Source organism: Drosophila virilis, chromosome 2 (genome assembly GCF_030788295.1).
Source record: "Drosophila virilis strain 15010-1051.87 chromosome 2, Dvir_AGI_RSII-ME, whole genome shotgun sequence".
Taxonomy (NCBI): domain Eukaryota; kingdom Metazoa; phylum Arthropoda; class Insecta; order Diptera; family Drosophilidae; genus Drosophila; species Drosophila virilis.
In genome coordinates this window covers 18,090,235-18,106,738 of record NC_091544.1, presented here as the reverse complement: position 1 = coordinate 18,106,738, position 16,504 = coordinate 18,090,235, and the positions used below count along the sequence as shown (strand labels likewise).

Genomic DNA, 16,504 nt, shown 5'->3' with positions numbered 1-16,504 from the left:
AGACTCTCTCACTTCTTTTCCTTCTGAATTCCCACAGTCACTTTCCGTCTCTGACAACAGCTGTATGCTGAAGCTTTCGCAATTTGTTATAGTCAAAAGCTTTGCAAATACAATCCACATGGCCATAACATCCTTGAACAAAGGGATATGCGCGTGCTTTTGTGGCCAGTACGCGACGTTAACTCATGGCATACACACACGACAGCGGCAAACCCGACGCGCAACCCACACAGACAGACAAAAACACACTATATGCATGTACACGAGCACACACAGACGCGTAGAGAGTTTGTGCTGAGAAATTGAAGCGCCAAGTGCCAGTGGCCTAGAAATAATACGTGAAAATAAAAGTTGCAATTAATAAATAAGAGAATTAAATGTGAAAGATTGTTGATGAAAAGTGCAAGTGAAAAGTGCCTGTAAGAAGCGAAAATCACACACTTACTCACGGGCGCACACGCATTAGTGAACACACACACGTAAACACACACATACACATGCACACACATACACATACACGTACACGCACACAAAGGAAACGTCATATGCCAGAGGCAGGCTGTCGCTTGGCAGGCACATTGACAGCAACAGCAACAAAGGAGGCAGCAGGAGCAGCAAAAAGCATTTTGTGTACCCTATTTTGTGTGTGAGCGAGCGCGTGTCCATGTCCATGTCCGTGTCCTTTGCGACGACAGTAGCGACAACAAAAGCAGCAAACGGCAGCAGGAGCAACAGCAGCAGAAACACTGGCAACAAAAACGGCCATAGCAATAGCAATTACACCGTGTAGTTGCTATAATGATAGATTTCAAAACAAAATTGAGCAAATTATCGTATGAATTGTGGCCCGGTTGGAAAGTCTAAAAATAGCACAACGCGACTTTCAATTCAAAGTCGGCGACGTATTCAAAAACCAAGTGCCGACTGACATCTGACTTTAAATTATGCATGCACATTGATTTTTTGACGCGTCGCCGTTGCCTTCGTTGTCGTTTTTTGCTCTCCCACTCAACGCAGTCAGCAACATTATCAACAACAACAACAACAACAACAAGCATATAAACAGGAACAGCCTCCGTCTATTGGCAATCTCGTAGTCATTTCTCTTCCTGCGTTCTGCTAGCATCGTATGTTATCAGCGGAACTGGCGTCGACGGCGGCGTGGAATGCGAATTATGAGCGCACCAACGGCCTAACAAAAGGTGAGCACCTCCAACAACATCAACAACAACAACAACATACATTTGGCACAAGCCACAAAATATTATGCATACGCACGTTGTGCTCGCGCCTACTATGCGAATGTGTGATATTTGAAGACATATGGCTTAATGCATCAAAAGATTCGGCGAAGATAGAAAGATTATGATATTAATGAATGTTCATTAAATAAACACGACAGCAATTAAACAAATGGGAAAAACCAAATGTGAGGAATATGGTATATTTAATTGCTTTTTAGAATGAAAAAGGCTTATTTAAAATTGTTGTAAGGACTATTAAATTCAAAATTTGTTTTAGTTATCATGACCGCAAAAGTCAACAATGGTTTTTTACTAGTTGTCCAGCAACGGCTTGACTCAAGGCTTGATATATGCAACTATATCTACTAGAAGGACATTAATTAGCCGCCAAATTAATTAATTAATAATAATAGCCGGCGACCTCTTGCTCATTATTTCGACGCTTGAACACCAATGCCACGCGGTTTCGATGATGATAATTGCAGATCTTACAAAAAAAAAAAACTTGCAAAAAGTCGACTTAATAACGGCCAATCAGTTGAGAAGTTGGCGTATATAAAAAGAGACCATTTGGGGCAGCTTATATTTTTTTATTATTTCTCGGCTAGAGGATCTTATTTGTGCTAGGAAAAGTGATAATTTAACGCATCGCCTCCAAAGCAATTACAAACAAAAATTCCTTTCTTCTTGACCAATTAAAATTCCTGTAAACTTTTGTAATGTGCATTTAACAACATAATTTGCATGTTTTCAATGTGCGTATAATGGGTTTAATTATGCAGTGGCAGCTCCTGTGCAATCCTAACTCTTTGTCGCATCAAGGCCTGACGCATTTAATTAAAATGTCATAAAATACATTCAAAGCTCATTTGCTGCGCTTATTAACACCAGCACATTCAATTATCAACACATACACACACTATCTTAAGTTTCCTTTGTGCTATACACCCACTGGCTGCAATGCTGCGTGATGTTGCCATTATATTTGCTTTTAATCAGATTTCAATTATAATTGCATTTTACAACGCTAATGCGCTTTGGCGCACACTCGCGCACAGCCCCAGTGTCCAGCTGAAAACAATCCCCGGAGTCCCCTTTCGCTCTTGCCATATTTAGGCCTAAGAGCCATACTCGCGGCACTTCATGAATCCCATTTCATTTACTCACCTTTCGTAAAGCAATTCATTACGCTGACAATTTCTTGGAACCTGGGGGCGCTCAAATTTCCATGCAAGCGCTTTGGGCAGCGACGACGGTAACTGGCACCGGAAATACAGTTATAAAATGTCAACAACAATGCAAACTCATGCTAGTTCTACATTTCCGGTATGCAAGTTGCCCAATGACGGCGTTGACAATAGTTCTCTAGATATGCGCGCGCGTGTGTGTGTGTGGGTGTGTGTGCGTGTGTATTTGTGTGGGTTTTTCTGGCGTTTCTGTAACGATTTTATGACTTGATGTCATGCATTGAGCAACAACAAGTGCAATAACAAACAAAACATCCACACACCCACATACACACCCACAAGTGTGCAATTGTAAATTTTGTTATGCATGCAATAGGGGCGAAAGTTTTGAGTTTATGGCTCCTATTAGGCGACCCCAATTGCATTAATTATACAAATTGTTAGCACATTATAAATAACCATGCAGTTTGCATTTTATTAGCCAATACAGTTTGTATTTCTTGGAAATTTTGGGTTAACAGTTAAGCAATCAACATTTAACCTGTAATAAAGTAATAAAAAGAAAAAGGAAGGGAATGAAGATACTAGTCAGAAGCTTAAAGGTTATAGCCGATATATATATATATCTGTCATAAAACATAACTTTAGGCTTCAGACTTAGCGGAGCTCATTTAATGTTTTATCTTTAATAATAATAATAGCTTTATGTTAAACACAATTAATATTGTGATATAAAGAAGACATTTCTTCAACTAAAATAAAAACATTTGAAGAGTATTTGCTAACCTCTGAAGCCAGAATATAATTATGCGCAGTTGTAGCTCATTTTACTAAAAACATAAGGAATATAAGCAAAGAAAGAAGGAACTGCTGCGAAGATTAAAAATCTTCGTAAATGCTGAGTTTTTGTAAAATCTTACAAAATAACAAATACAGAAACTAATACAGTAGTCCAGCATTGCTGAGAAATTGCTAGAGAAATGCAAAGTCAAGATTGGCAAAACAGAAGAGTTGTTCATAGGCCGATTACGACAACAGTAAAACGTCGATACGAACGGACGGACGGACAGAGAAGCATGGCTATATCAGCTCGGGTGCTGATTCTGATCTAGAATATATAAATTTAGTTTTTGGTATGCGTCACACATTAACATGCCCTCTTAAAGGGTATACAAATGTCCCCAAAGAACTGTAGTTAATATTAATTTCCTATATCTGTCTCACTTTCTCGTGCAGATGAAGTATGTCTGTCAACGACACATAAAACCTGCTCACCAACAAAGGAAACAGTGGCAACAACAACAGCAGCAGCAGCAGCCGCAGCAGCAGCAATGACCAAACAATTGACAACAACAACTGCGACAAATGCAGCGTCTAGCATAACACATACGGCTAATTTGGCACCAACGGTTATTTCGCCCACAACAACAGGCGGAACAACAGCAACCACAACAACAGATGGAACAGCGCCTGCAACAGCGGAGACAATAAAGACGCAATCGCAAACCACAACAAAGGCCACTGCAGCAGAAGAAAAAACATCAACAACAACAACAACTCCGACAAGTGATGCCAGCGGCCGTTCGGCGGCTTTGGAACGTGCCTACGTCCACGATGTCTATGAGCATTGCGAGGAGCCAACGGGACCAGTGCGGCCGCGAGTGGCACAGTTTCTGGGCAACCTAGAGCCCGGTTCCGTGGTCTGTGACGTGGGCTGCGGCAGTGGGCGTTACCTAGCACAATGCAATCCCGCTATTTGCACCATTGGCGTCGATCGCTGCTATCGCCTCAGCAAGGTGGCACACGGGAAGGGCGCCGAGGTGAGTGTCGGGTGAAGCTCATGAATGCCCTGAAAATTGTAATTGATGTGAGCAAATTACTCCATTGGAGGGTATTGTAGGTGGCTGTGTTTGTACACACATATATTTCTTTGCCATGCCAACAATAGCTCATTTGTGCAGCACATACTCGGCCTCTCTCCTCTTTATTCTTGCCTCCACTGTATTTCTTGGCCATACAATTGACCCATTTCGCCTCAACGCGCAAACACAGTGCGCTTCATTCAAATATTAGCCATGGCCCAGTCGGGCGCTCGTTGCTGGCCAAGTCGCCTTAAATGCAACGCATAAATTATGCTTATCATTGAAATTATTTTCACATGTTCCCTCTGTTATAGCCGGCGCTGAGCTTTAATGCCCTCGTAATTGCAATGGCCAGCAATGGAGCCATAAAATGAACAGCGTTTTGGCCATTAGAGAGCAACTAATAAAGTGCAGGCGTCTCTGCTGCTGTCAAGTGCCGCACAATTGCATTTAAAGCGAACACTAAATCAATACAGAGTCGGACTGGACTGGGAGTTGGTAACTGGACAGCAAAAATTGTGCAATTTAAATCTAAAAATTTGTTTGTTTAATATGTTTCAGTCGAAAGTTAAATGAGGTTAATTTAAATGAAATTAAACTCTTTTGTAGAAAATAAGGCGAAATTTAAGAGCCCAGTTATGTAAAACACTTTTATAAATTAAATTTTAATATTTACCTCCTTTGAGAATGACGTTTCTGAAGGAAGCTTCCTAATCCACCTACCTACAGATATTCATTTGCGCAGCCATTTAAATTATTTGAATTAAACACTGCGTTAAGAATATGCTGTGCTACTTTAAGCATGCATCTCTCCAATAATGAATATAAATTCTGTTTTGTTTTACAAATTCCATTCAATGCTCCAATATGCAGTTGCCATTGAAATAATGCGCATTTTATTCACTTATTGTTGTGTTTTATTGTAGTGTTCTTGCTGATCCCCAATAGTTCCTCTTCTTTATAGCAGCAAACAATAAATTTTGCCGCTGCCCATCTCCCTCGCTCATCCTAAACGCTCACCCCCAGAGGTATGCAATAGTTTTTGCAATAATCTATTACAAACGCTTTCGTTTCGTTTCGCTTCGCTTCGCTTAGTTATGGTGCCTTTTCCAGGCAAGAAATGCCATTTTCTAAGAAAAGCATACTAACCCCCGCTCCACGGATAACGGTTGAAGCCCCTCAACCCGCCCCTAGGCTTAGTTGCAGGCATTTTTCGCATTTAAATTGCATTTGCTGGCATAGCGTGGGTTTGAACTTCGCATATAATGACGACGAGGACACAGCGAGGACGCCGACGCTGCCGTCGCAGGCGGGTTGCCAGGGCTGCCAGCTTTGCTGGTTACATGCCACACACTGCAAAGTGCATACAATTTTGTCTAAATGGTTTCATTTATATAATAACCAGTCCCATTATCATTAAATTTACAGAAGAGCAGTGCAAGGTGCCTATGATTACTTGATTGTTACAACTGTTATGTACTTGACATTCCGATGGCATCCATTAGCAGCAATTACATTCGCTTTCTTCCTCCTAAAATAAATAATGCGCTTTTCGTTATAATAACGAAAAATTGACCCATACGCAGCGACTTGTAGCATTCATTTAATTTCTTATAGAGTTTATGCTTAAGCGTAATGAGGGCAATCGTCGGGTTCAGTTTGTCTATTCCACCATTCCATTACACCTTAAAGATTCGTCTAGGAAACTATCATGGCTGATTAAAAACTAAAAAACTAAAAAACTATAGAGATATTCTAATTATGCACCCAAAAACAAATAGTGTAACGATATAGCTTGACATGGAATTGCACTGTACATTAAAATCTCTTAGTATTGCCTTTTGCTTGGCTGGCTGATACTTATATTATATCATAATGTTTCTGTCTGCAATACCATTATCATCTTTAAATGCCAAGACCATTTTTCGTTTGAATGCTACCCACATTGTATATGCCAAATTTGACTTTATTCAAATGCTGATAATATGCAATATGTGTGTGCGCCCTGTGCACTGAATGCACTCAAATGCAAAAAATACAAAACATACCATCAATTCACGTGACCTGAAAACGAATGTAGCATGTTTCTGCTTCCCTTTTTTCAAAAACCAAAACTGCAAAGCTGTAGGGGTAAAAAAGTTAGAGTTAGGGAGCCCCGGTCAGGAGTGCCTGACTAGGAGATTCCCTGGACCCCTGGGCAAGCTGTCTTCACAGAGGCTACATGCCAAACTTGGTGACTCTAGCTCATATATTCTCCGAGATATGCTCAAAATTCAGGATTCGATATCGTTTCTTATCGATTTCAAGGAAATGGACAAGTTATCGATGATTGTCTTTAGCAAGCACGTAGCTTTTATACGTTTCAAGATCACACGGATAGCCGCCTATTGCTAGTTTAAATTGGCGATTCATGCAATTTATATACTTTATTTACTACCTGCGGTCAGATAAGTTACCATCTGCCTGTAACACATATGAACATTATACCCTGCAAATTTCAAAGGGTCCATGATATAAAAACACAAAACTATGCGCAAAACCAATTTAACTTTGCTTCAACTATAGTTATATACATGTACACATGCATATACACGTGTATCTGCCGCTGGTAGGAAAACTTTCAGCTGCTGACAGACAACTTTGATTTCAAAACTCGTGCTTGGTCTGATTTACTATAATTTTGTAAAGCGATAAACTGCCAACTGAAGCAGACTGCAGCTGGCATTAAGCAAATAACACACACACATACACATGCATGCACATACACTACACACACACACACTTCACACAAACAGCCTGCAGTCAAGCGCTCATAAATTTTGTTGCTTCCCGAAATGACGCATTCAAAACAAAACCAGAAGCCAGAAAAGCCCATAAAAAAGCGGCGCAGCAAAAAATTCAACAAAAAACGAAAAAGTAAAGGATATCTTCGACACGCCGAAGACTTAAATCTTTTGAAAACATTAGCTTTACGATTTGGCCGATATGTAGGAAAAGTAAAGGTACGAAATGTTCAGTTTGATAAAGATTTCTTGAAAAAAACAATATTTTGCAAAAAATCATATTTTCATAATGATATATATAATGATATATGACAAAATATCTTGAAAACCAAAAAGTTTGTCATACAGGAACCTAATTTTTGACCCACCCTTCCTATAGCAGCGATATGATACAGTTGTCCGATCCGACCAGTGCCGACATATCTACTGCCTGCAAAGTTTCAAGGCGATAGCTGTAAAGCAGAGAGAATTGTTCGCATAGAAAAAAACAGGTGGACATGGCTATATAAACTACTGTTTCTGCTAATCTGAAATATATAGCCGGAGACGTGTCCTTCTCTGCGTTCCACGTATCAATAAAAAACTAGAATACCCTCTAAAAGGGTATAAAAACCCGAACGAGCAGTAGCAACGAGATTCTCTGCCGTCTGCTCATTTCAAGCTAAATCGTTCAGTTTTGTGCCAGATGAATGCAGCCGAGCAAATTCATCGGAAAACTGCAGCAGCGCTCTTACCTGTTAATGTACGCCCACAAAGTAAAGTATAAAGGGTATGTTCAATGCCCGTTTGTCCGCATGATCGGGATTATATGGGTGCGCGGTAAATAGCAAAAATCTATACCATCTAACAAAGTTGGAAATTAGAATTTCTACAGATGAGCTCAACTAAAGACCTTATGATAATGGCACATGGCAAATTGGAACAAAAAAAATATCTCTTGATAATTTTTTTATTTAAGTATTTATTTATTTAAAAAATTTAAAAATAAAAAACTAGTGTAAAACTAGGTACCTAGTATATTATACAGCGAAAGGCGGACACCCGTCTCGGTCGGATATTTTTTCTCAAGCCATTATAAATCAGGCCATACCCAATTACCCGACTTTTGCTGTCCGCCCAAGGGGGAGAGAGAGAGAGAGCAAAATTATACGATGGGAATATTTTATTTGCCCGTTCGGCCATCTTTTTTCTGGGTGGCCTCTTTTAAGCTGTAGACTTGCGTGCGCGAGTATTTTGCAGTCGGTTGCAGCCGACTGCAATGTGTTTACTTTCTTTGTTTTGTGGTTCGTTTAAGCTTAATTTAAATAAGCTGCTGGCTAAGAAGGCCAGGCAAATGTACATAAGTACACGTGCGTAAACATATTAATTTTTGCAGTTGCTTTTTTTCTTTTTTTACTTCACGGAACTCTTTTGAGCCGTCAGTTCAGCTGTACTGTGCTTTGGCCTCATTAGTGTGCAACGTGGCGTATGCGTGACATGTTTCACCTGGCGCTCACGATGGCAACAAAACAGAGCTGCATTGCAAACTTGTCAACATCAATTTCAAAAGCGTAATGTACTTAACCAGTGTGTATGTGTTGGTGTATCTGTACGTATAAAAAATGGCGACTGCTATAAATACAATTTGTAAGGCGCATAAAGGAATGTCAAAGCGTGCATTCATGGCACCGGAACATGTGTTAAAAAAAGAAGAAACACGCATAAAAAACTTGCATTGCTGAAAGCTGCTCGGACAAAGCACTAAAGCAAATGTGCGGCACTTTCATATGCAGTTTAATTCAAACTTTGGCATTTGCAACGCCCACAAGTGAGCAGAAAAAATATTTGTTATTGTGCCCTAAGAATATGTATTATGCATAGAGTATATTGTAAAGACAGGAGCATATTGCATCTAAAGCTAGTGAATGTTTTATTATATAATAACAACAAGAGTTTATCCTTACCATAAAGCAGAATATACAGAGACTCTGATGTACATTCAAAGTCTTTAACAGCATGCTTTAACTCATACAACCAGTGGTAAAATGAAGAAGCGGCAACACGCATTTAATAGAATTTACAAATTACCTGTCAACTGTGAAATGTTTTTAATTACAATTCATTTATTTAATGTAAAATTTCACAACATAAGCTAGAGCAAGTTTTCCAAGTAGAGCATTGTAATTTTGTTGCATTTGGTTTGCAGTTTACATGATCTCTGCACTTGCAGCTGTCGACTCGGCGGCCAAATGCTTAACTTAATTGACATTTTCTGCTAAGAACTGTTTTGCCACAAGTTAAGTTGCAATGTCTGCTGCATAGGCTCTACTCTGACACGGCCAAGTACCTGGCCAGCAGTCGCAGCAAATACAGAGAAATGAGAGGGAGGAATAATTTTCCTTGCATTTATTTATTTTTTTTTTTTTTGCCTAGCAGGTCAAGGCTGTGGGGTTTTGCAGTAACACACATACAGAGCGAACGATATTAGCGTTATTGCAGCGTACAAATTATATTTGTGGTACGTGCAGCAGTAAAAGAAAATAAATGCATCCAGAGATAGTCCAAATAAATAGATGCATATTTCAAAAAAAAATACAGCCCCAGAGATAATAGAAATTGCAAACACAAAGCTCACCTATAACATTTATCATCCCCATGGAGTTGATTTGCTAACATGGTTAAGCAATTGACGGTGGTTTCTCTCATATTGCATTTAATGGGAAATTGGAAATTAATCTAGAAATGATTGCGCAGGGTTACGTGGAAATGCCAACCACATTACGCTTTTCCACCCGCACACATTCGATTTGTTAGAGTTTTGTTTATTGCCTTTTTTGTCAGACTTAATTGACAGTTTTAGCGATGGCCGTGACATGGAAATGAATATAAATGACGCACATCCTTATACAAAAAAATTACACAGAAAAAACACATGCACATACACACACACGCACACACCTGCCACAGAGTTAGGCTAGGTCAGTTTACAGGAAAACATTTTGTAAAACAGTTCCCAACTTTTTCAATTGAAGCTCACTAAAACAACACCAACTCAATGCAGATGGGCTAACCGATATTTGTGTATGTGTATGGTTGCTTATGTGTGTGTGTGTGTGTGTGTGTTCTTATATGCTGGCACTTCAATGGCAAATTGACTTAACCAAGTGCCAATTTTCATCAGACGAGCGCGTTAACTTTGTTTACACCCATCTATGTGAACAAAATTCTTGTTAATTGCAAACTGCTGTTGCAAACTGGTAGCTCCCAACTAACCTTCTGGGAATTGGGCCAACTGCTTGGAATTGAATGAAAGCCCTTTTATGAAGAAAAAACATTGCGTGTCTCTTTTTAAATTTAATTCTTGCTAAGTTTTGATAGCAAGCTTTGTATGCGTTTTTCAGAAATGTGCCTAATTATAGTCTTAAATAGTTGAGTGTGCTATTTGAATTTTAAAGCAATTCTTTATGTGAAATAATAACCATAATTTTTTCTTATATGCTATCTGTTTGGTTAGGACTAAAATTTGCTTACTATATTTAAATCTTCCACACTTAGGGGTGAATGTTCCCAAGGTCTTGGCCTGCATCTAAATCACGTAAGGTATCTTCAGTAAAACTTTCAGCATCCGAGCTCTTACGAGTTGGGCTGTGCGTGAATCTCCACTCAGTCATGCAGTCAGCCAGTTAGGGCAAACAGTTTTATTCATGACGAATGAGACCCTAGGAGAGTTCCATCAAATATGGGATGAACTAGAAACTCATAACCTTAACATTCGCTTTAAACATCATATTTAATGGCCGTACTGTGGACTTAACCTTAACATTTTCAAGTGAAATTTATTAAGCGAAGCTATAAAAATGCAGCAATTTCTTTGACTGGTTACTCGCCCAACGCTTACTGCAGGCTGCACAATTTCAATAGCCCACTTCAGGTGGAGGGTCGTTGAGGGATAGATTACAAGGAGGATTGCAAGGAAGTTGCGTGCCACGTCTTGGCGTGCGCGCCGACTTTAACGTAATTTAATTTTCTGGGCACTCGGCATGCAGTTTCTTTTGAGTCGTATTTCCCTTGGCAATCGAGTTATTCATAATCATATTGCGCTCTTTGGCTCACAGGTGGCGCTGTGCGACAATCTGGAGCTGCCCTTTCGCGATGATAGCTTCGATGCAGTGCTATCGCTGGCTGTAGTCCACCATTTTGCCACCACGGAGCGACGTGTACGGGCGCTGAGGGAACTGGCGCGTATCCTGCGCATTGGCGGGCGGGTGGTCATCACGGTTTGGGCGCTGGAGCAGCGGCACCGACGCTTTGAGTCGCAGGACGTTCTGATACCTTGGCAGCCGCCAAAGAACCGTAGTTTCTCCTGCACGTACTCGGATGATGAAGATGACAACGACTTTTTGCCGCCCTATCATGCCTACACGGAGGACTCGACCAACTCCAGTCGCTCGGCTGGCGATGGCGACAGCTCAAGCCTAAGCTCATCCTCACCGGGCGAGTCCTGCTATAGTTTTGTTCGACGCGCCCTACAAGTAAGTTATGCCTGAGCTTATATATCCTTGGGGATTCAATTAATTTCCGTTGCAGAAACTGGCTAGCGGACGTCGTCAAGCTTGGTTCATGGACTCGTGGACCTCGAAGGACACCAAGAACGACAGCAGCCTGGACTATGAGGATGCCAAGGATCTACCCATTGAGCTGCGTCGCCTCGAAGACTTTGAGGATTTTCCTGATCCGCCTCTCTCCGCTGGCCTGAAATCTCGTAGCCTAGGCAGCATTCTGCAGACGCCACCGCGTCAATTAGTGCGCTCGCGTTCGAGTGTACCCAGTCTGAGTGGTCCGCTGGTGCCCGGCGAGACCAAAACCAGTGCCACAGCTGCTCTGCTAATCAGCGCGCCCGAGGCCCAGTTGCAGCTCAATGGTTACCATTCGCCCACGACCACCGCTAGTGCGGGCAGTACTCTCACTCGCCGCCCCAAGCTTATCAAGCAGAAGCAGTCGCTATGTGAGGACGACAGTATATCGCAGCTGGGAGAGCCAGCGCCCGTAGTTTCAAGCGCCAACGTCGTCTTTCCTATGGTCAGCACCTACAATGGGGCCAATGGTACTATTAGCAGCAGCCTTTACACGCACACCGGCAGCCATTCGGCGACGGCCAATATTAATGGAAACGCATCCTCCACAGCATCACCGCCGATGGCTGCTGAAACGACAGATGCAGCTCCGGCTTCCGGCACTAGTCAGCCGAGCTTTCTGCGCAAACAAAGCTCTCTGAACGAGGAGCTGATGGCTGGCAATCGCCTGCGCGAAAAGGAGCGGGTGCGTAAGCGCATACAGAAGCAGACCTCGCTAAATGAGGCCTTCCTCTGTCGTTCGGCCATGTTCTCCAAGCGATTGCAGCTTATACGTGAGGGCTTCACCACCAAAATAAAAAGTTCGACGGACAGTCTGGAGCGCGTGACCAAAACGGGCATAACCAAGCTCATGCAGAATATTAAGAATGGGCCGCCAAGCCAAACGGCCGTACCCGTGTCGCCCAATCCCCAGCAGGCGGACAACAACAACAAGCAGCCCGCAGCACACGCACAACAAGCTAATCCACAACAGCTTCAACACCAGCCCCATCACCATCATCATCATGTGAGCAACGCTGGCAGCTTGTTCTCGGCCCAGCTGCTGCTGTCCAGCGCGACGAGCGGTCCAGTGAGCTACTGTAGCATCGTGGACTGCAATGCGCCCAACATATGCCACTGCAGTGCCTATCAGCAGGATTGTGTGACCTGCGCAGAGAGCGAGCAGGGCAGCGCTCGCCGGCACTCGCGCGAATCCGGTTCTGATTCGTCCAAGGATAGCAGCCTACAGTCGGACACGAGCATTGAATCTGAGGATAGTTTTGCCTCGGTCATCTTCATACCCAAGCCGGAGCAGCAACAGCAGCAGTTGAACTATCAGCAACAGCACCAGAACTCCAACTCAAGCTCCAGCAACTCCAGCTCCAGCAATGGGCAAGCCCAGGCGGCACTTACTGCGGCGGCAACCAGCACAGCTGCCCCGACAAGCAGTCTGGTACGTTTGCCGCCAACCCACTCCGTGCCAACGTCACCGCTCGTCATGCCCTGCCCGCCGACGCCCGCCCACTCTCCAGCAGCCATCCTGGGCGCAGTCACATCGCCGCCCCAGTCGACGGCAGCTGTGACGGCAGCCATGGCCATTCTGACGCCTGTCGCCAAGCCGGCACGCTTTAACTTTGACGAAGCGCACATTAAACAGCAGCAGGAGCAACAGCCGCCGATGGCGCCGACTGTTCCTAGGATCACACGCCAAGCCATACGAGAGCTGCCGCCCATACCCAAGTTCCGCAAGCAACAGTCACTGCAGCTGCAACGTCAGAGCTTTCCGATAGTGCGACGTGCTTCGGGCTCCGGTCTGGCGAGCAGCAGCAGCACCAGTGCCACCAAACTGCTCTCGCTGGAACTGTTCAATCCCGCTACCGATGATCTGGACAGCGATTCCAGTGAGCCCTCCTCGCCGGACTCCATTGACAGTGTGATCAGTGCGCCGCGCTCGGCACAGCTGCTGTCGGCGCCCGGCACCGGAACAGGCAAATCCAGCGATGAGTCGGACACAGCGCTGAACCAGCTCATTAGCGTTGATGAGCAGCACTATCACACGGGCGAGCTGCAGATCAACAATGCCACGCCCAATGGCAATGATATCATACTCAATGCGGACAGCGCACCGCTGCTGCCGGAGAAACGCGAAGCTGGCCAGGCCCAGCAGCCCTACAATTGCGCCGAGTTTGCCGAGCAGCTGACGGCCCAGCTGCAGCGCGAACTGGACGATAAGATTAATCGTGCCGAGTGCCGGAGCTTGGACGGCATCGGTGATATTGGCGAGTACTTGAGCGGTGGCAAGAAGCGCTCCAATGGCGATTGGAGTGCGTTGCGTGATGAGCTGCGTGAGCGACGTCTGATGCTGGCCAATCTGTCGACGCAGCCCAGCTTACAGCAGTCGCCCATATCGTCGTCCACATCATCGCTGTCCTCCCAGACACGCAGCTTTACTATACACGAGGAGCAGGAGGGCGAGTACGAGGAGGATGAGGAAAACGAGCCCGGCTACACGCTGGGCATCTATGAGCACTGCAAGGTCTCTAAGTTCAACTACAAACGCAACCGCCGCTACAATCTCAATCCGGAGACGGCCTACTTGCTGCAGGACGATGGGGACAGCGATGTTCGCGATGATGAAGATGGTGAGTAGACAATACCAAATTCTTGGAACTCTCAGCTATATCATCTTTTCCACCCTGTAGCCATACCCGAGGAGGATGAGGATGCCGAGGCGCTAGAAGCACGCGGCGGCGATCAGCTGGGCGAGGGCATGCACGAGTATGGACACAGGCGGCGCAACTTTAGCGCCATCAAGGCGGTGACATCCAGTGCATCCAGCTCCTCGGAAAGTACACCCTTACAGCAGGAACAACAGAACCAACAAACGCTACAGCAGCGAACCTCCACCGAGTCGCTGGAGCAATCGAATAGCTCAAACACCTCGCTGGACAGCCCCTCGCAGGGCGGGGCCACCACACACCATCGCTTCTACCACGTGTTCCGTGAGGGCGAGCTGGACGCGCTGATAAATCATCATGTGGCCAGTCTGCACATTGTTAGCTCCTACTATGAGCGCGCCAGCTGGTGCGTTGTGGCCGAGAAGGTGCAGGTGTGGACGATCTAATTTAGAAACCTAAGAAAAATACAAAATATATACAAATTGGATAACCCAATAAGTCTCTGAAGCCCCCAAAGGAATTGTTAAATTTAGTCTTTATTACTAGTTGAGAGAACAAGAAACGCAAAATTCTAGCACTAACTTAAGTATTTGTAACGACTCTTGCTTAGGGTTGCCAGGCCTGCTCAACGGGAGGGCTGCCGCACTGTATTGAAATTGAATTTCAAGTAAACCGTTTAGTTTTTAGGCGCAAATCGAAATGAAATCAACGCAAATTTCAAAATCAAATTATAAATGCAACAACACTTAAGAAATCTTACAGTATATGTTTAAATGATTTACAACGACTATCATAATTATTTAAATTCCACCATATTTTTTTGTTATTTTGTTGTTGTTTATTATTTATTTCAGAAATTGAATACTCACAAACGTCCATTTGCAAATGACATACAAATAAATCAATAAAGGTTATAGAGAAATATCTATTTAAGAGTTCAAAAATAAGAGTTACTTAAACAAAATAATTAAATAGAAAATGCAAAAACCATATCTAGACATCAATATACCAAGGCTTTATACGCAAAACAAAACAAAAAGAAATTCTTGACAAAATGCAATCTATTTAACTACATATATATACCAACTTAAATGCAAGTGAAAATCAATACGTAAGTTTTCGAATATCAATATTTGCATTTAACAATATTCAATGCAAGAGTAATCAAAAGAGTCAAGCTGCAAGATATACTCATTTTGCAAAACTGTTTTCAAGCTCACAACAATAATTGTACAACAATTTTTATAATATTCGAAATTTGTATATTTATTATGCACTTATTTGATTCCCTCAAAAAACGAAAACCAAAACCAAACGAAACACTTCCCAAACGGCCAACAAACCCGAACATAAAAAAAAAGAAAAACAAAAAAAAGAAACAACAAATTATATATGTTGATAACATTTTATTTTTCATCTAAGGCGATGTTATTTAAAAAATAACGCAGTTTTTTAATAAGTATATTGCGACTGTACATTTGTTTTTTTTAGATAGAAAAACTAAACTTTATACCGTACAATATTAGAAAATGAAGAGTTGGTACGATTTAAAACGTAACTTCAAAATACTATGAAATCGATTTATAACTACGTATATACGCTCGATATGCTGAAATATGTATTAACAAATGTTATAGTATATACATACATAATTAGTATTATATAACTTGAAAATACGTATTATGTATTTGCACGACCCACACAAAGATAGACACAACAACTGCAAATAGTAACATACACTACCAGACAAATTCAATAAACTTAAAGAAAAAATACAAATTTGTTATGCATAAAAAGAAACATTAAATAAACTACAACTACCAATACTTACAACTAAAAAAAAACAAATCTGATTATTTGTGTGTAAATTCAATACGGTCAGCAACAAACTCTTGTTGTTCCCTACAATTTAAACGTTAACGTTCGTTTCGTAACCCAGCATTATATGCACTGGGCAGCATTTTCATTGCTTGGCAGCACTGTTCATTCTTAATTTCAATGCTTGGCAGCACTTATATAACAATCAGTAAATCGATAACTTATATATCGAATATTCTGATTTATTTGCAAAGGCCTTATACTCGGCACGCAAATACGAAAGAGTTTGACGTCACATCCCTGAAAGTTTCTCGATATATTAACATCAAAATACATATAT

At 42.4% G+C, this 16,504-nt stretch overlaps 1 protein-coding gene across 1 annotated transcript; it reads left to right on the top strand.

Annotated features, from left to right (window-relative positions):
* Nucleotides 1-161: 161 nt before the first annotated feature.
* On the top strand, nucleotides 162-16,165 carry fid (fire dancer). Its single transcript, XM_032436011.2, has 5 exons — nucleotides 162-1,202; nucleotides 3,668-4,251; nucleotides 11,171-11,587; nucleotides 11,643-14,310; nucleotides 14,371-16,165. Exons 1-5 carry the CDS (start codon nucleotides 1,130-1,132, stop codon nucleotides 14,790-14,792), a joined length of 4,164 nt encoding a protein of 1,387 aa, XP_032291902.1. The 5' UTR covers nucleotides 162-1,129; the 3' UTR covers nucleotides 14,793-16,165.
* The last annotated feature ends 339 nt before the right edge of the window (nucleotides 16,166-16,504 follow it).

Bases quoted from the DNA above. Each gene is read 5' to 3' on its own strand.
- fid (XM_032436011.2), top strand. From the start codon at position 1,130: ATGTTATCAGCGGAACTGGCGTCGACGGCGGCGTGGAATGCGAATTAT. The intron at 1,203-3,667 runs GTGAGCACCTCC...TTTCTCGTGCAG, and splicing joins CACCAACGGCCTAACAAAAG to ATGAAGTATGTCTGTCAACG. The intron at 14,311-14,370 runs GTGAGTAGACAA...TCCACCCTGTAG, and splicing joins TGTTCGCGATGATGAAGATG to CCATACCCGAGGAGGATGAG.